General features: G+C 40.6%; 2 protein-coding genes across 2 annotated transcripts; one reads left to right on the top strand and one right to left on the bottom strand.

Moving 5' to 3' along the window:
• Positions 1–2,845: 2,845 nt before the first annotated feature.
• On the top strand, positions 2,846–9,437 carry gnao1b (guanine nucleotide binding protein (G protein), alpha activating activity polypeptide O, b). The gene is made up of 8 exons (XM_026378584.1): positions 2,846–3,494; positions 3,623–3,665; positions 5,903–6,044; positions 6,359–6,519; positions 6,601–6,729; positions 6,811–6,940; positions 7,516–7,669; positions 7,772–9,437. The coding sequence occupies exons 1-8, from the start codon at positions 3,377–3,379 to the stop codon at positions 7,957–7,959; spliced, it is 1,065 nt and encodes a 354-aa protein (XP_026234369.1). The 5' UTR covers positions 2,846–3,376; the 3' UTR covers positions 7,960–9,437.
• A 238-nt stretch (positions 9,438–9,675) lies between these two features.
• cog4 (component of oligomeric golgi complex 4) lies at positions 9,676–19,258 on the bottom strand. Its single transcript, XM_026378946.1, has 19 exons — positions 19,052–19,258; positions 16,936–17,018; positions 16,729–16,843; positions 16,310–16,484; positions 15,574–15,767; positions 14,851–14,956; positions 14,613–14,770; positions 14,473–14,531; positions 14,262–14,386; positions 14,046–14,164; positions 13,538–13,704; positions 13,287–13,452; positions 12,635–12,697; positions 12,445–12,558; positions 11,745–11,837; positions 11,582–11,665; positions 11,168–11,269; positions 10,839–10,967; positions 9,676–10,406 (listed from the first exon to the last, which is right to left on the bottom strand). The coding sequence occupies exons 1-19, from the start codon at positions 19,184–19,186 to the stop codon at positions 10,272–10,274; spliced, it is 2,322 nt and encodes a 773-aa protein (XP_026234731.1). The 5' UTR covers positions 19,187–19,258; the 3' UTR covers positions 9,676–10,271.
• Between the last annotated feature and the right edge of the window lie 183 nt (positions 19,259–19,441).

Genomic DNA, 19,441 nt, shown 5'->3' with positions numbered 1-19,441 from the left:
GGCAGATTCAGATTAATAGTATGAAATATATCCAGTAATAAGAAGTATTTGCAAAACTCCTCCAGATGATGTCATGTCTTGGGGAGTGTGTATCACAGTATTTTTTAATAGCAAAGGTTTTCCTCAAAATTCTACAAACAATACCCTATAATGACAGTGTGAAAGACGTTTGTTTGAAATCTTTGCAAATTTATTAAAAAAAAAAAAAAAAAACTAAAAAAATCACATGTAGGTATTCGCAGCTTTTGCTCAATACTTTGTTTAGGCACCTTTAGCACCAATTAGAGCCTCAAGTATTTTTGAGTATGATGCTTCAAGCTTGTCACACCTATTTTTGGGCAATTTCTCCCATTCTTCTTTGCAGTACCTCTCAATCTCCACCAGGTTGGAAGGGGAGCATCAGTGCACAGCCATTTTCAGATCCCTCCAGAGATGTTCAAACAGGTTCATGTCTGGGCTCTGGCTGGATCACTCAAGGACAGTCTGAGGTCCAGAGTGCTCTGGAACAGGTTTCATCAAGGATGTCTCTGTACATTGCTCCATTTATCTTTACCTCGATCCTGAATAGTCTCCAGGTTCCTGCTGCTGAAACACATCCCCACAGCATGATGCTGCCACCACCATGCATCACTGCAGGGATGGTATTGGCGAAGTGCTGAGCGGTGCCTGGCTTCATCCTGACATGACGCTTAACATTTAGGCCAAAAAGTTTAATCTTTGTTTCATCAGAACAGGGAATCTTATTTCTCATGATCTGATAGTCCTGTATCTCTGTGAATAATGTGAATAACAACCTTTTACAGTTTCTATATGTGAATAACAACCTTTTACAGTTTCTATATGTGAATAATAACAACCTTTTACAGTATCTATATGTGAATAACAACCTTTTACAGTATCTATATGTGAATAACAACCTTTTACAGTTTCTATATGTGAATAACAACCTTTTACAGTATCTATATGTGAATAACAACCTTTTACAGTTTCTATATGTGAATAACAACCTTTTACAGTATCTATATGTGAATAATAACAACCTTTTACAGTATCTATATGTGAATAACAACCTTTTACAGTTTCTATATGTGAATAATAACCTTTTACAGTATCTATATGTGAATAACAACCTTTTACAGTTTCTATATGTGAATAACAACCTTTTACAGTATCTATATGTGAATAACAACCTTTTACAGTATCTATATGTGAATATCAACCTTTTACAGTTTCTATATGTGAATAACAACCTTTTACAGTATCTATATGTGAATAACAACCTTTTACAGTATCTATATGTGAATAACAACCTTTTACAGTTTCTATATGTGAATAACAACAACCTTTTACAGTATCTATATGTGAATAACAACCTTTTACAGTTTCTATATGTGAATAACAACCTTTTACAGTATCTATATGTGAATAACAACAACCTTTTACAGTTTCTATATGTGAATAATAACCTTTTACAGTTTCTATATGTGAATAACAACAACCTTTTACAGTATCTATATGTGAATAACAACAACCTTTTACAGTATCTATATGTGAATAACAACCTTTTACAGTTTCTATATGTGAATAACAACCTTTTACAGTTTCTATATGTGAATAACAACCTTTTACAGTTTCTATATGTGAATAACAACCTTTTACAGTTTCTATATGTGAATAACAACAACCTTTTACAGTATCTATATGTGAATAATAACCTTTTACAGTTTCTATATGTGAATAACAACAACCTTTTACAGTATCTATATGTGAATACCAAACTTTTACAGTATCTATATGTGAATACCAAACTTTTACAGTATCTATATGTGAATAACAACCTTTTACAGTTTCTATATGTGAATAACAACCTTTTACAGTATCTATATGTGAATACCAAACTTTTACAGTATCTATATGTGAATACCAACGTTACGTATGTGATACAACTTTTACAGTTTCTATATGTGAATAACAACAACCTTTTACAGTATCTATATGTGAATAATAACCTTTTACAGTTTCTATATGTGAATAACAACAACCTTTTACAGTATCTATATGTGAATAACAACCTTTTACAGTTTCTATATGTGAATAACAACCTTTTACAGTTTCTATATGTGAATAACAACCTTTTACAGTATCTATATGTGAATAACAACCTTTTACAGTTTCTATATGTGAATAATAACAACCTTTTACAGTTTCTATATGTGAATAACAACCTTTTACAGTTTCTATATGTGAATAACAACCTTTTCACTTTTACGGTTCTTATATGTGACTAATAACACCTTTACAGTATCTATATGTGAATATCAACCTTTACAGGTTCTATATGTGAAAATAAAACCTTTACCGTTTCATAGGGACTAACAACACCTTTTCCAGTAATCTAATGTGGAATAATAACCTTTTACAGTTTTCTATATGGGAATCACAACAACCTTTACAGTTAATCTATATGTTGAACTAACCAACTTTTTACAGTTTATATAGTGAATACCAAAACTTTACCCCGTTAATCTATATGTGAATAATAACACTTTACAGTTTCAATGTGAATATCAACCTTTTACAGTATCTATATGTGAATAAAACCTTTACAGTCTAATGGGAATACAACTTTTACAGTTTCTAATGTTGAATCATAACAACCTTTTACAGTTTCTATATGTGAATATAACAACCTTTTTACAGTTTTCTAATGAATAACAACCTTTACAGTTTCTCATGTGAATAACCACCTTTTACAGTTTCTATATTTGAATAATAACACCTTTTACAGTTTCTATATGTGAATAACAACCTTTTACAGTTTCTATATGTGAATAACAACCTTTTACAGTTTCTATATGTGAATAACAACCTTTTACAGTTTCTATATGTGAATAACAAGCTGACGTGATTAAACCTCGCCCGCTCTGACGTCAGACAGATTGTTAGGTGAGTCTCGCGGGGACAGCCTCCTCCTCCTCGCGCGCCCCTCCTGCCTGCCCTCGTGCACAGATACGTTGAAGTCGCTCGTGCTCGCTGTCATCATCATCATCATCACCAGCGCCGCCCTGCAGAGCGCGAGCTGGAGACCCCCCCCCCCTCCTCCTCCTCCTCCCCGCCTAACAACAACCCCAACCCCGCAGGCTCGAGCGCAGCGACCCCACCCCCCAAACCCCCTCAGAGAGAGGGGACGGAGCGAGAGACGCACTCGGAGTCACGGAGGAAACACCGCTTCTCGATCCCGGCTCCGTTTCGCCCTCGATCCGGGCCTAATGCTGTAGCGGACCGCGCAGGAGGAGCGAGCGACGACGCACAGATTGAGAGTCGGAGAGGGACAGGGCGGACCGGAGACGACGGGATTGTTCATTCGCCTGGAAACATGGGGTGTACGCTGAGCGCCGAGGAGCGCGCCGCTCTGGACCGGAGCAAGGCCATCGAGAAAAACCTGAAGGAGGACGGACTGGTCGCCGCCAAGGACGTCAAACTGCTGCTGCTCGGTAAGAGGAGCGGCGGGGGCTGCTGCGCCGCGGTGGCGGTGCCTGTAGCGGGGCTGCATGGGGCGGAGGTGCTCTCCGTGGTACTGATTTCACTGCCGGTTCTCACTGTGCCCTCCGTTTCTCCACAGGCGGCGGAGAATCCGGCAAAAGCACCATCGTCAAACAGATGAAGTAAGTGTCTTTGGGGGGGTTTATTTTAACCCGCTTCCTCGCAGCCGGAGTCCGAGGCCTGAGATTGCGCCTCGCCTCTCCGTCAGGCAGGTCGAGCCGCCATGTTTCGAGAGGCCGTAGCCCCGGAGGAGTGCCGGTGACTCGAGCACCTCCTGCAGACGGAGAGTGAGGCTGCGGAGGCCGCACCGGTGCCTCCCAGGGTGCTGTTCACCGCCCGGGTGCTGAAATGTAGTTAACGAGGGTTTTTACCCAGGGGATCTGTGGGTGTTGTTCCTCTGTACGTGTGTGTGTGAATTACACCGAGGTCACTACAGCTCCATTAGTGAATACCTCTGCTTTTAATCTTAATGGCTTTAAGTGCCCGATATCGCCCCGAGTACTTTGCCTATAAAGCGGATTTACGCAGAAATATGGCTTCTAAAACCGCATCTAAACCTTCCCCTGTCTAAGCTAAATCACTCTTTGATGTTTTAAATCACTGTTGTTGTTTTCTCTAAACCTCTTAGTTACGTTTCTAGATGTTTCTGGTTTCGGAGAAAGGCCTCGGTTCTTTGTATGTTCTGTCCGTGTGGAGCATCTCTCCCAGTCTCCGCGTCTCCCTGCCTCCCATTCCGGCCTGCACCCTCCCTCCCTCCCTCCCTTCTCCCCTCCGTGCTCTGCTTCCTCCTCTTCCCATCACCTCGTTACCCTCCCAGTGCGTCCCTGAACTGGAAACACTGGGACCGATCGTGTTCACAAACACCTCTCCCGGTTAGTTTTAGCCCAAGCCACCAGCAGATGGCTGATTTTCTCTGCACACTGCGGCTCATAACGTTTAGATGTCGGAGGGTAAATTTAGTATCTGGTGCTGTGATTTGTCCACTCATCACCAACACGCTGGGTGAGAGTTTCTTTATATAGTTTGACCCTGACCTGACTGTTACATGAGCTGTTAGAGATGAAAGTGGAATTAAATCTGATGCAGGCAACGAGAAACAACTTCAACAACTTTAACTGTGACCTATAGTAATGTATACAGCGGTGCAGATGTGGCCTATGGATTATATTAATTAAACATGAAGCAGCTCCACTGATGGGTATAAAGCATGCTCATCACTCGCAGCTGCACAAATGTCACTGGTGCTTTTGGACCCTTTCATCAGGTTTTCATCAGCTGCATGCTGTAAATATAGAGCTGAACAATTAGTCTGTTCAAATCTGCAGCTATTTTAATTTCCTTTTAATCATTTGAGTCATTTTTAAGCTAAAGTGTCAGAAATTCACTTGTTCTAATGTCACTAAATGGGAATATTTGCCCTAAGTTTTAATCTAATGTGAATTTAAGAATATCTTCTTAATTTTGACTGTTTGTTGGATAAATTATCACATTTTTAGCTACTTTTGTGACCTTTTTACATTTTATAGAGCAAACAGCCTTATTTATCTGTTAAAACGTAGACTCATTCTTTTATCTTCCTTAATTACACATATTTTTAGTTTATAGTGTTGGTAAAACCAGTTTCACACACATAGACACATATATGAGGCATTTTCTTTAGTTTCTTATATTTTTAGATAAAGTGATTAATGTATACATGTTAATGATTAATCATTAGTTGCTAAATGAATTAAAACCTTTGCTTTGTGAAACTGCACTTGTGCTGAAGGTTTCATTTTATAAAACTCTTCTCTGTCGGCCTGTGCTATAAAACATCTTTTCATAACCTGCTCTGATGAGATTAATTCATCTAAAAACTATCATTCAGTATTTCATTTCCATCACCATCATCATCACTTATCACAGAGGGCAGAGAAAAGTTGTTTAAAGTTAAATGTGGATTTCAGTTTCAGGAAGAATAGCTGATATCTGGTAGATTGAATATACATGAGGTCAGGGTGAGTGTGTGCGGGAGGATAATTTAATGTTGACCAGATTATTTAACTGTGTCCTACTAAATAGAGCAGCACAGTCCTGTGTAGTGAGATTGAATAGTGCTTTGATTGATTCCACTCCATCGCTCACCATAAATTATAAATGACTTAAATATCACATTACTGTCCATGTACAGATCCCAGAATGAGAGTGTGTCCCATTACACCCCGACACACTTATAGATGCCTTTTAGGAACGAGGGACTGTACGATATGTTGTGCAGTGCCAAGAAGCAGGAATCACTTGGAGTCTAATAGGCTGAGCTTTTATTGTGAAAAGGCAGGTCTGCAGGAACATATGTGTTAATATCTGTGTGTGCATGCAGGATTATACATGAAGATGGCTTTTCTGGGGATGACGTGAAGCAGTATAAGCCTGTGGTCTACAGCAACACCATCCAGAGCTTGGCGGCCATCCTCCGAGCCATGGACTCGCTGGGCATCGAGTTTGGAGACAAGGATAGAAAAGTTAGTATCACCTTTACGTCCCAGCTGAAATCTTTGCTTGCAGGCCAATAGAAACTGATATTTAGGATTTGAAATGTGATATTCCCAAAGCAGGGCCAGACTCTTAGGACCAAAGAGAATCTGTTGAGGTTAAATATTTAATTGAGGTGTGGGCTGGATGGCAGCCATTGGGTATTTTGAGAAATCAGTTTTGAGCAGTCTCAAAAGTTGAACAATTTAATGGTGTGTAGTGATTTGTAATATAAACCCTCCAACATACTGCTACAACTGATGATAACTGTAAGTATAATCATTCTGTTCCTTTCTTTGTCCAGGCTGATGCTAAGCTGGTTTGCGATGTGGTCAGTCGTATGGAGGACACTGAGCCGTACTCTGCAGAGCTTCTCGCTGCCATGAAGCGTTTATGGGCCGACGCGGGGACTCAGGAGTGTTTCAGCCGTTCCCGGGAATACCAGCTCAACGACTCTGCTAAATAGTGAGTAGACTGAAAGGACAAAAAGAACCCACAACCTTTCTTTTGTGCAGCCTTCTTGATCTTCCTCCATGTCGTCATCAGCTACCTGGACAGTCTAGATCGGATCGGGGCGGCCGACTACCAGCCCACGGAGCAGGATATCCTGAGAACCAGAGTGAAGACCACTGGCATTGTTGAAACCCACTTCACCTTTAAAAACCTCCATTTCAGGTAGGAAGCACATAGTTCGTAGCTTTTTTAAGTTTTTCCTTGGTTTGTAGCTCTGTACTGACTTGTTGCACCTCATTACAGGCTGTTTGACGTGGGAGGTCAGAGGTCAGAAAGGAAGAAGTGGATTCACTGCTTTGAAGATGTGACAGCCATTATCTTCTGTGTTGCTCTGAGTGGATACGACCAAGTGCTGCATGAAGACGAGACAACTGTAAGTGTGATTCAAACCTGGTTCATCCTGGTGGCCTACAGATACACGACCACTACTGCTTTAAATGTAAAATACAGACATTTGCAGAGGGTTATATAATATATAATAATATATATTTTCAGCAAATTGGCAGTTTGAATGCATTTCTGCAGTGATGTTACATTATATTATTATTTCAAAAAAGAACAGAACATTTCAACATTTTATACATTTCTATTTATATATTTGTTTAATTAATTAATGCATACATACAATTGTAAGATCAGAAAATAGTTAAATTAGCTTCCTGCTGACTCTTTGCACGTTCTTGGTATAATAATTAATTTAGTTTTAGGCATTTTTATTTTATACTTACTTTTCTCGTCTTGCTGTGTGAATTGTTTTATTTCAGCTTTTTGGCACAAGATTGGTTTTACAGAAACTTTTTTTATTGATATTCAGTAAAACACAACCATTAATAGATGAACTTAAAACATTATAATTAATTTCCAGCTTTAAACTGTAAACTGTCTGGTGTTACTGTCTCTCCTCACACTGTAACACTGACCTCATTCTTGTCTTTATTCTTCCCGCAGAACCGCATGCACGAGTCGCTCATGCTCTTTGACTCCATCTGTAACAACAAGTTCTTCATCGACACCTCAATCATCCTCTTCCTCAACAAGAAGGATCTGTTCGCTGAGAAGATCAAGAAGTCACCGCTGACGATCTGTTTTCCCGAATACACAGGTTGAGTCCGTTTATTCACTTTAATTCTGAACCGTCTTGGGAAAGCGATGTGAATGTTGGTCCTTCATGCTCTCTCGTGTTTGCTCTCTGCTTCTTCTCCAGGTGCTAACACTTACGACGATGCTACAGCGTATATTCAGGTTCAGTTTGAGAGTAAGAACCGCTCTCCCAATAAGGAGATCTACTGTCACCTGACCTGTGCCACAGACACAGGGAACATCCAGGTAGTGTTTGATGCCGTCACTGACATCATTATTGCAAACAACCTTAGAGGGTGTGGCTTATACTGAGCACAGAGGTTGCCGTGGAGAGTTTGAGGTGTTAATAATGATAATTTTGATGATACTTAAACACATAAATATGTAATTCTACACGTCCAAATGGACCCAAAGAGCTGCCGTCAGACACCACACTGGATTATTGCCATGATTTGTTCCCTTCCTCTTACTTTGGTTTCCAGTATACAACCCCAGTTTTGTCTTATGAAAATGTGTTTTTGAGCTGATTGTTTCATGTTTTGTTGAGGACTGTTTCAACAGTTGGGAAGGTTCCGACAAGCGGCAGCACCAGGGGTTTGATTCAGCTCGAGGCTTGTTCTGCAAGAACTCGAGGAGTCATTTTTTTTAAGCACAACGTGGAACATTGTCTCAATCTTTGTGTGACATTTTTTATGAGCAAGTCTCGAGACACTTCTATCTGCACTGAATACAGCCTCTGGTGCTCCGTTTGAAGAGCTGCTGTGTGTATGAAGGTGGAGATGATGAAGTTGATGTTGGGGAGGTGCTGTACTTGTGGCTGAGAGTCATGGTTGGAAAGAAGGAGGCTATTTTAAACATTCAGAAGGGACAAAGCTCCCCTCTCCTTCAGACCCACACATGACCGAGTAGCCTGCAGGTCCCAGTTTTCTCTTACTTTAAAATGTAATGAATGAGACGATTCCTCTGTTCAGAGCGGCTGCCCATTGCCATTGGCCTCTGGTAGTGTGAGGAAATGCCTATCAGCCAATCATATCTCAAAAAGATAAAAAAAAAAAAAAAAAAAGTCATATCGGTGCCAACCATCTGAGATCGACAGATTAGGATCAGAAAATATAGCTCATACTGTCAACTAATATTATTTAAGTAACAGATTTAACATTTATTATCAGCGAATGATTTATTTATTTAAGCCTGTGTCCTACATGCCTCCTCCTACCTCCTGAAAATCTCGTGCCACATATTTATTTCCTGTCATGAAGAATAGGGGTGCACCGATACCTGTCTACAACCAGAGGGTGAAAAGCAGCCCTCCAATGACATCTTGTTCTCTTTGTGGTGCTCTACTCTTCGACGTGATTCTGTGTAGAAATAGAAAACTGCACGAGGAGAACAATATCATTTGAGGCGGCCTCTGTCTCGGGAGTCGGGTTTTTTAACCCGCTTCTCCCTGGATCAGTAAGCAGGGAATATCCCCCATCTGTCACGTTTCTCTTGTCACAGAGAAAAAGTACAGCTCTCCGTTTTCACCTGTGCACCCAGAAATTCATCCTCCCACCCCTGTATACTCTACCTTTCACATATCAGTCCCCATATCCTATCTCCATTTTCACCTTAAAGCACCGTACTGTATATATAGATTATGATTATACCAGATTTTTTTTTTACTGTGAATGTTTTTGTGCTGCACCCCCCCATCCTATTTGGTAGTTTATTGGTTGCTCTCATGTGGAATGTTTGTGCTGAGCCAATCGAATGTTGTGTTTACATTAAAGCCACACTTTTCCTAACGAGCCCTGCGTTCATGGTCTGAGTCTGATTACACCAAAGAGGGTAAAATAAACACACACAGGCACCTGCTTTGATCTGAGCAGGTTAAACCAGCAAATTAAGCTGAATATTAATAATGACAGTTCACTTTTAATGTTTTGTATTTAGTGTCAGAAATAGAAAGGGCTTGGGAATAGGTCTTGCACGGCAGTAGGACAGCTCTTTGTGAAATGTGGCGGATGACAGGGATCAGGAGCACTGCACAGCGGCTCTCAATTTATTAGGTTAAAAGTGTTCCATCATCACAGACAAGGAGCTATTCATATATTGAATGACTAGGCTGGATCAGCTGTCTGACCTGCTTCTGTCAGTTTAATAGGTATGATGTTCATTACTGCTCTGTTTCACTGACAGCCGCAGAGCTCCACATTCTCAAAGTGTCCTCATTTCTCACAGCGAGTTACAGGTTAAAAGGTTGGGACTCCCGCTGTGATTACAATTACACACTTTTAATTACATATTTAAGAGTGCAGTCTGCATATTTTACCATTAATTCATATCAGAGAGTCCCTTCCCACCACCTACCCTGGCCTAAAATCTGAGCTGTGGCTCTGACACAGGCCGACATCAGCTGGGTGTTGAGCAGAAGGCAGAGTCTGAAACCCGGCTGAAATCTCCTAGAAGAGCAACAAGCATTTTTGTTTCAGACAAAGAAGAAATCCGCAGCCATATGCCCGTCCCACATCCATTTACAGGGACATGGATTAAATCTGGATTGTGCAGAGCTCTTTAGTGAAATGCATCACAAGGTGGGTCCTGCACGGCAGTCACTGATAACCAGCACACTGGTTCTTCAGTTACAGTCTCAGTCTCTTGATGTCTTCACTTCGGAAGTCGATGCGCAGCGCCAGCACCTGACGCACCTCAGCCGGGGTCAGCCGCCACGTCAAAGGCCCAGAGTTAGGGCCCCAGTAATCCAAGATCTCAGTTACCTGCAGGACAAAGACATACAAGTTACAGAGGTAATCGGATCATTTACTTCAAGTGGAATTTTGAAATGCCATTTATGCAGCAAAATTATTTACAAAAGGTGTTAAAAGTAAAATACACAATATATTATTATAATATATAATTATTATATTTTAGTGTTTTAAAACAGTCAGGTGCCCATAAGAACATGAGAGATGCTCCCTATTAAAGTCTTCTCCTTGTGTGAAAACTAAAATGTACCTTTACAGGGCGTGAAGAGTACAAAATTGACATGTAGAAGTATAATATTACATAAAATGGACTCTAAAATTGTGAGTAAATGTAATTAGTTCCATTTCTCCACTGGTGTAAGGTGCCATAAATGCAAGATGAGATGAAACCATATAAAATTAGATGTATTACTAATGTGTAACCTGTTTGACATTTCAAATTACCCGCTCTAGGTTGAGGATCGTAGCCATTTGTGTGAGACGAGCAAACTTGTCCCTGATGGTCCAGGTGGTCACGGTGGTCAGATACGCCACGAGAGACCGAAGCTCTTTATCAAACTGGAGACCTCCAAGCTACATAGTGTAAAACAAAAAATGTGGTTACATCGCACGTACAACATTGTCAACATAATAAAAAGACGCCCTCTCTCCTACAGGCCTCCATGGACTCATTAATAAATCACTGCTGAAATCCTTTCATCATGTCTGTCAGTGAACGTGATTTGTTGTGCAGAGAGCTCGGTGCCACCTTGTGGCCGAGCTCAGCTCCTCACCCTGCTGAACGAGCATTTCAACACAGTCTTCTCCATTTCGATAGAAATCAAACTGGTCATCAGGCTGGTCAGAGTGTCGTAGATGACAGGAGAGAGGGCCGTCTGGTGGTGTGGTAGAGACAGGATTACAAATACAGACACAGTACAGTTCATTTTACTATACTACTTTTATCTCTCTAATAAAAGTAGTGTAATCACTAGTTACTATAAAAATTAAGACGTCTACATAAGAAGACCTTTTAAAACAGATATTGTATTTACACTGTTTTAGGTATAATACAGTAAATGCAGGACTTTTACACATAGTGGTATGCGTTCTGTTACTTAAGTAAAGGATGTAAATACTTGCTCCTCCCCTGAGCACTGTACAGTAGATTCATCAAACAGAAAAGTGACTTTCAACGGTGCTGTTACCTTGAATTCTGCCATGAGCTGCTCCAAGTTAACAATCAGCTGCTGCACCCAGGGATCATTAGCTTCATAGTCATTAAACTCCTCCTGTGAAGAACACCAGACGTTACGACAACGTATTTGAGGAGCTGCGGTTTGTTTTTGTGCAGGAGTCTGACACCTTTACCTCCTCTATATTGTGTGAGATGGACAAGAAGCTGCTGATCCAGGGTTTGACCTGAGGCTTAATGGCTGTTGTGTTTAACTCAGTCAGACCCTCCTGTAAGATAAAAAAACATCAGGTGATACAGACTTAAAGTATAAAATATTTTACAGTATTTTTGTGGTACTGCTTGTCCTGTTTGTTAGATGCATTACAATGCACGTGTAAACACATCATCATGAAGCTGTGACGTCACAATAAGGCAAATTCTTACTATAAACAGGAATTATACCAGTTTATGCTGTGATATGGCACGGCCTGGATCTGTGTAACACGTGTGTAACTATAATTACACACATAACATGAAACACCTCCTGAAAATCACCTTAGATAAATGTCTTGGTTCAGGGGTGGGACTGTCCTGCTATTACTAGGATCAGGTGAGTTCAGTGAGAAACTGGAATTCACTTTGTCTTCACCCTCATCCAAGAGCAGGGGAAGCAGCACTCGAGGACCAGCGTTGCCCACCCGTTCCTCAGACTGAAATGGTTTTGTTTTTAACTCAATAAGATAATTTTCCAACTCCATCATTTAGTTTTAACTTCCTGCACCAGACGTACTTGTGTCTCTCAGTGAGTAAACTGACATCTGCTGTTTGTCATAATCTTAGATACTGCTCATCCTGCTGTTTGTGTGCGTGTGTGTGTGCGCACGTTTCACCCACCTGTAAGAGATCTTTGAACTTTGTAGATGTGTTGACAAGGTCGGACAGACAACTTTCAATCTTGGCTTGATCACCTGAGCTGCCGCCCTGATTAAACAGCTTGGCACAGTCACTCTAGAAGAGACAAAATAAAGTCCAGGTTATGGGGAAAACTATGAATAGATGAGAGATATGAAACTGTAAAACTTACCTCAAGATTCCTCTTTAAGGTTGTGATATTCTCGCTGCACACCTCAACATTATTCAGTGTCACCTGGGGGAGAAAGAAAAAACCCTTTGCATTCAGTTTGGTTTGTTTGAAAACTGTTTTCTGATCAATCAATAACTCTTGAATCACATCAGATATCTCAGTAATTCTCTGCGTGCTCCGCTTGCTTTTCATAGCGGTAATATGTTAAGACTTTTTATAGCTGCAGCTAATTGGCTGGGACACTGAGGCTGGCACAGTTTCCACCAGAATTAAACAAATCTTACACAATTCTTTTCCACAGTTCTACTAATCAGTGTTATCTCTAAATTATTTATATCTGCTGCCCTGAAGAAATAATTAAAGCTACAAACCTTCTTCTCTTTATCAATATTAAGACAATATACCAACACTAACTTTAGTTTTTAACACTAACCTGCTCATTAATAACAAAAACAATAACATCTGAACATTTACATTCCAGCTTCTCGTGTCCAACTACGAGATATAAAACTGACTGCAATTTACCTTTAGACAAACAGGTGAATGAAGTAGTGCTTCCTTTAGCTAAGAAGATGTAGCACATTGAAACTAACTATATAAAAGAAAGGTGAGCAGATGCTTGTGTATGTGAATGTGTGCCCCGGCATCTCACCAGAAATGCAGCCTTGGCGTTTTCGGTGCTCTCGATGCCGAGTGTGTTGAACTTTCCCTGCTGTAAGCTGCTTTGCATCAGACTGACCGCGCTGCTGACGCCACGCTGGATGTCCTGAAGCGTTGTAGCCGGAAAACCCTGCCGCAGTTTATTGTACAACACCTCTCTGACAGGTGAAGAGAGAGGGGGCACATACATAAATACATAAACAAGTATTAGAATCGTTAACAGGAAAGCGAAAGAGGAAGCACCTGAAGTCCGACTCCAGCACAGAGTTAGCGTGGTTGATCATAGCACACAGGCAGTCGATGCTGGAGCTGGACAAAGCTCGACTGATGCACTTCTTCACAATGTAGAAGCAGTCGTCCACCATGCTGGACGTCAGCTGACCCTTTTCATATGTGTCCATAGCAACGGCCTAGAGAGGAAAAATGATAACATTTTAATAATTGTCGATAATTAGTTATTGGTCTTATCTGGGACATTCAACATTATTTTGTCTAATTTCTTCCAATAATATTTGTAATATATTTATATATTTTTTCATGTTATGGATTAATATATAAACAGTTTGAAACTGCATTATTATATTATTATCTATTATTATAGAGGGGTTTCTGTTATTTAGCCTAGACAAAATAACAGAAACACAAACTCTGTTTCAACTAAATATTTTATTGCAGGACTGTTGTATTAAACTGGATAAATACTAGCTAAGTGTACCTAACAAACTCGGTGTACATATCCTGTGTACTTTACCTTGTTGACAGACTCCCTCATGTAGTATTCTTCCATTGGAATGTAGTAGCCAATCAGTTCCTGCATCGTCCTGCTCAGCAGACAGTGTTTCAACAGCTTCTCCACATTCTGCTGATGCTCTAAGTGTTCAAAAACATCAGACTAATTATATATACACTGTCAATACTGCAACCCCAGTGCCTGTCTTTGAATGCACCATCACACTAATGTAATTACCCTGTGTGATGCTCTGAGCGTCTCCAACTTCAAAGTCGGCCATAATGCGGCGACGTAAAAAGCGCAGGTAGAGCTCAGCACGTGCATTCATCAGGGTTACTTCTGACAGTACAGGATCCAGTTCCCTGTGTGTAAAACAAAGGTTTAAACACCAACACAAAGTGAAACAGAGAGGGGAAAACACAGGATGTTTCTGAGAAAACAAAAATACCTGGGCTCTATCCTCTCCCCTGGCATGCTCTTCATCATGCTGCTCTGGACGATCTGAAACTAAAAGACAGAGTCGAGGTCACAGTGAGCGCAGGTCGGCACTGTAATAATCGCGTCATGCAGCACAGACGTCGTTCAAACCTTGTTGTGGTATCCTCTCTGCTGGATGAACTTATCGACTATTTTCTGGGCCTGTTTGTCACATTCCTGCTGCAGGTGAGTGATGAGTGTGTACAGATGACCCGGACCGTAATAGGTTTCCACTATAGGCTGATGAGTCTCAATCACACGAGCGATGCCTGGAAACAGACATTGACACTTGAGTGGAGTCTGCTCCATCATAAAAACAAAAAACTGAATATCGGGCCTGTTTTCTCACCTTCCAGCAGCAGTGTCAGAGTATCTGCAAATATGAGCAGCGCTCTTTTCTCGCCTAAGTCTGCTCCTGTAGCTAAAAGCAGGTTTTCCTCAGCTTTGGAAGCAAGCTATGTGACATGTGAAAAATTGAAATAACAGAATCAAACCGACACACTGGAAGACAACCGTGACTATTCCTGACTTTCTGATAGTCACATAACATTGGGTTAACTGAAAGTGCTTTGGTACATGTATTTACAGGATGGGATCATTTACAAATAGAGGCATTTAGATGAAACTCAACTACAACAACAAAATCAACCGAAATTATAGGTTTCATACAGGTTACGAGCAGTAAAAAGGCAGACCTGCACATTTTTTACAGAAGTAAAGTCTTTAAAAAGAGTGTGTCTTAATCAATGCTGCACAAATCGCAATCTGTTACTTTAACAGAAACAGTAGAGAAGTTTTAAAGCTACATCTGGATCCAATATCTGATTTATGCCAAAAATGATTCACTATTGGCCTAATTTCCACTAAATTCAATTTGTTTTTACATTAAAGTACTTAAAAATAAAAATAGACAGAAAAACAAACAGGACCAAAAACACAAAACCCTCTTCATGGTAATGGAATAAAATCATGATCAGTTTAACTCTCAGATGATTTACGACTGACAAAACTCATCACAGCCAAGAACAATCAGTCCTTCTGACAGTACCAACAGCAGAGCGACTCTACTCACCTGACTGCAGAGATATTGACCAAAGCGGGCGAGACCCTGCTGGTGGAGGCCCAGCAGAGGGAAGATCTTGAAAAACCTCTCCACCTGTGCAAGGTTGACTGCAGCTACGGCTTCATCGAGCTTCTCAGCAACAATCACCTTGAGTTTCTGCTCTGCCTCCTGCAGCATGACCAGACTGGCGTCGACAGCACTGCCTGTACAGAGAAGACACATTAGAAGGGTTAAGGTGGATGTGTAGGCTGTATTCTCCAGCTACTGTATGTTTCTTAGGCCAGGCGATAAGGAAAAAATTTCTATTGTGATATTTTTTTTTTATCAGTCAAAATCGATTTAAATCTTGATATACGTTTAATCTGTATTTCTGTCAAGCTTATAGCTTCCTTTTCACTCCTAAGTGGGATGTGGAGGTGCTTAAATTGGTCATGTTTGCTCAGTGCTTACTGAAATTATGTCTTTTGCAATAAAGTAGGTTATTACATGTGTGATACTCTTTGTTGTAAGACATGACGCTGGACACCATCAGGTCTGTTGTCATTGCTGTGTCATATCACACTTTTCTTTGGGAACCACCAGCTTTAGGCTGTTTCCTTTGGGATGTTTTCTTCAGTAACGCTTATAACGTTCAGGCTGATTGAAATATCAAGCAGTTATATAAGCTATTTTGTGATAGATATTGTTATCATTTTATCGCCCAGCCCTAGATACAACTAAAACATCTGGAAAGTCTGCTTCATACTTTCTTCTCCCTGCCTGCTCAGCTCAATAACTGACTGGTCCAGAGAAAGGTATCGGTGGATGTGTGCAGCAGCTTGTTCGTAATCTTCATTACGCAGCGCTGTCTGCACACCGTCTGTGCAGAACTTCAAATCGAGGATATCGTCAGTACGCTGGATGACGTTATACAGCCGAGTCTGCAAAAATTTAACATAAGATAAGACATCAATGATGTATTGTTGCTCTTTTTAATAAAAATAACACAGTCCTGCAAATATCCTCCCTTCATGGAGACAATCATGTTTAGTATGTTTTGAAACTGTTTAAAAGAGGCTTTTAGATCAGACTTGCATAAATAAAAATGTTAGTGGGTTAAAGCAGCATACCCTGTTACACCCCTCAAACTGCAAATCACACCCAAGTGTGAGTGTGCGTTTCTACCTTTGCCAGGTCGAGCTGTCTGACTTTACGACTGACATTTTCAGCCAAGCTGCAGGTGAATGTGATCATGCCCGACAGCTGACTGGCATCTCCTCCAATCAACTGTAGATTGGGCCTAAAGAGAAAATAGACAAAATACAAACTATTAAATATAGAGATGGTTCACCGTCAAATCAGAGAAACTGCATTCATGTCTACAAACTGTACCCCATCCTCTGCAGTGCCAGCATCTTAGTGTGAATGGCCCCTTCCTGTCCCACCAGTCGGTCCAGCTCAGTTTCCACTTCTTTCTGTATGAGAACACAAAACAAAACGTATTATGAGCAGCAAAATCATTAGATATGCCGTGAAGAGCACTACATCACTTTATCAAACCTACAAAAACAGCTGATGGCCGTGCTGTGCAGTGGACAGTTTACTATGTTCATATTAGTTTCCAGAATCTCTCAGCATGAATTAAACTACTAATCATTTCTGTTCTACATGTATTTACTGTTGCGTATTTACATTTATATCTATAAGGTAACTAAAACTCTCATATAAATATAGGGGAGTAATAAGTAACGTTACAGTATTTTCCTTTAAACAACTAAACTAGGATGGTCTCCTATTGATGACAAAAGTAAACCAGTGTCAGTTGGTGGACAAGCCGCTTCACTCCACTAACTACCACCTAACTAACTACCACCTAACTAACTAACTACCACCTAACTAACTACCTAACTAACTACCACCTAACTAACTACCACCACCTAACTAACTACCACCTAACTAACTACCACCTAACTAACTACCACCTAACTAACTACCACCTAACTAACTAACTACCACCTAACTAACTACCACCACCTAACTAACTAACTACCACCTAACTAACTAACTAACTAACTACTAACTAACTACCACCTAACTAACTAACCACCACCTAACTAACTACCACCACCTAACTAACTAACTACCACCTAACTAACTAACTAACTAACTAACTAACTAACTAACCACCTAACTAACTACCACCTAACTAACTAACCACCACCTAACTAACTACCACCACCTAACTAACTAACTACCACCTAACTAACTACCACCTAACTAACTAACTACCACCTAACTAACTACCACCTAACTAACTACCACCTAACTAACTACCACCTAACTAACTACCACCCCTAAACTAACTAACCACCTAACTAACTACCACCTAACTAACTACCACCACCACCTAACTAACTAACACCACAACTACCACCACCTAACTAACTACCACCTAACTAACTACCACCACCTAACTAACTAACTACCACCACCTAACTAACTACCACCTAACTAACTACCCCTAACTAACTACTACAACTACCACAACTAACTACCACCTAACTAACTACCACCTAACTAACTAACCACCACCTAACTAACTACCACCACCTAACTAACTAACTAACTAACTAACTAACTAACTACCACCTAACTAACTAACCACCACCTAACTAACTACCACCTAACTAACTAACTACCACCTAACTAACTAACTAACTAACTAACTACCACCTAACTAACTAACTACCACCTAACTAACTACCACCACCTAACTAACTACCACCTAACTAACTACCACCTAACTAACTAACTACCACCTAACTAACTACCACCTAACTAACTACCACCTAACTAACTACCACCACCTAACTAACTAACTACCACCACCTAACTAACTACCACCTAACTAACTAACTACCACCTAACTAACTACCACCACCTAACTAACTACCACCACCTAACTAACTAACTACCACCACCTAACTAACTACCACCACCTAACTAACTAACTACCACCACCTAACTAACTACCTACCACCTAACTAACTACCACCTAACTAACTACCTACCACCTAACTAACTACCACCACCTAACTAACTACCACCTAACCTAACTAACTACCACCTAACTAACTACCACCTAACTAACTACCACCTAACTAACTACCAACCAGCTGTGACAGATGTGTGAACTGTGTGACAGGTGTTGTGATGTATTTTGTGCCCTGACAACAGGATGCTAACCCCGTCTTCCGCATTGTTTAGCGTTAGAAAACAGTAAACAGAAACTCTAACCTGTCTAACTTTTATACACAGGTATTTCTCCAATATGTTTTGCGTTAATTTTGCAATTAATAACTTAAGGTTTACTTTAACAAACATAGTTTGATTCATTAAATCGGATTCTTTCCCTCAGTGTTGTTTGGAGCTAGCAATATCCCGGATGTTGACGTGGAGGATAACGCTGGACGTTCGCCTGCACGCGTTAACGGTTGTTTGTACGAACCTCCTCGGTGCAGAGTTGCTGGTAAACCCTCTCCAGGTCCTCCAGCTCTGTCAGAGCCGAGATAGTCTCCATACTCACAGAGGACACCGAGCCAGAGTCGCACCTCTTCACTGCCACCGGTCCCCCGTCAGCCATCTTTACCCCGGACTGGCGTTGGGAGCGAACCCTGGGTTTAGACTGCCAGGCAGCACGTCTTCGTGGGATTGCGTGGTCTAGAAAGGACACTCGTTCTATCCACGTTGTGTATGTGTAACGTAACCAAACAATTATATGAAGCTTTTACTTAAACACCTATAACAAAATGTTACATATATACAAACATTTCTCTATTTTTGGAGGCGATGCAAGAACCTCCTTAGAAACCAAACCCTGGGAACCATAGGCAAATAT

The sequence above is a fragment of the Anabas testudineus genome, chromosome 3 (assembly GCF_900324465.2).
Source record: "Anabas testudineus chromosome 3, fAnaTes1.2, whole genome shotgun sequence".
NCBI classification, from domain to species: Eukaryota; Metazoa; Chordata; class Actinopteri; order Anabantiformes; family Anabantidae; genus Anabas; species Anabas testudineus.
Note: the sequence above shows the minus strand (reverse complement) of the source record. Positions and strands in the feature narration are given on the sequence as shown.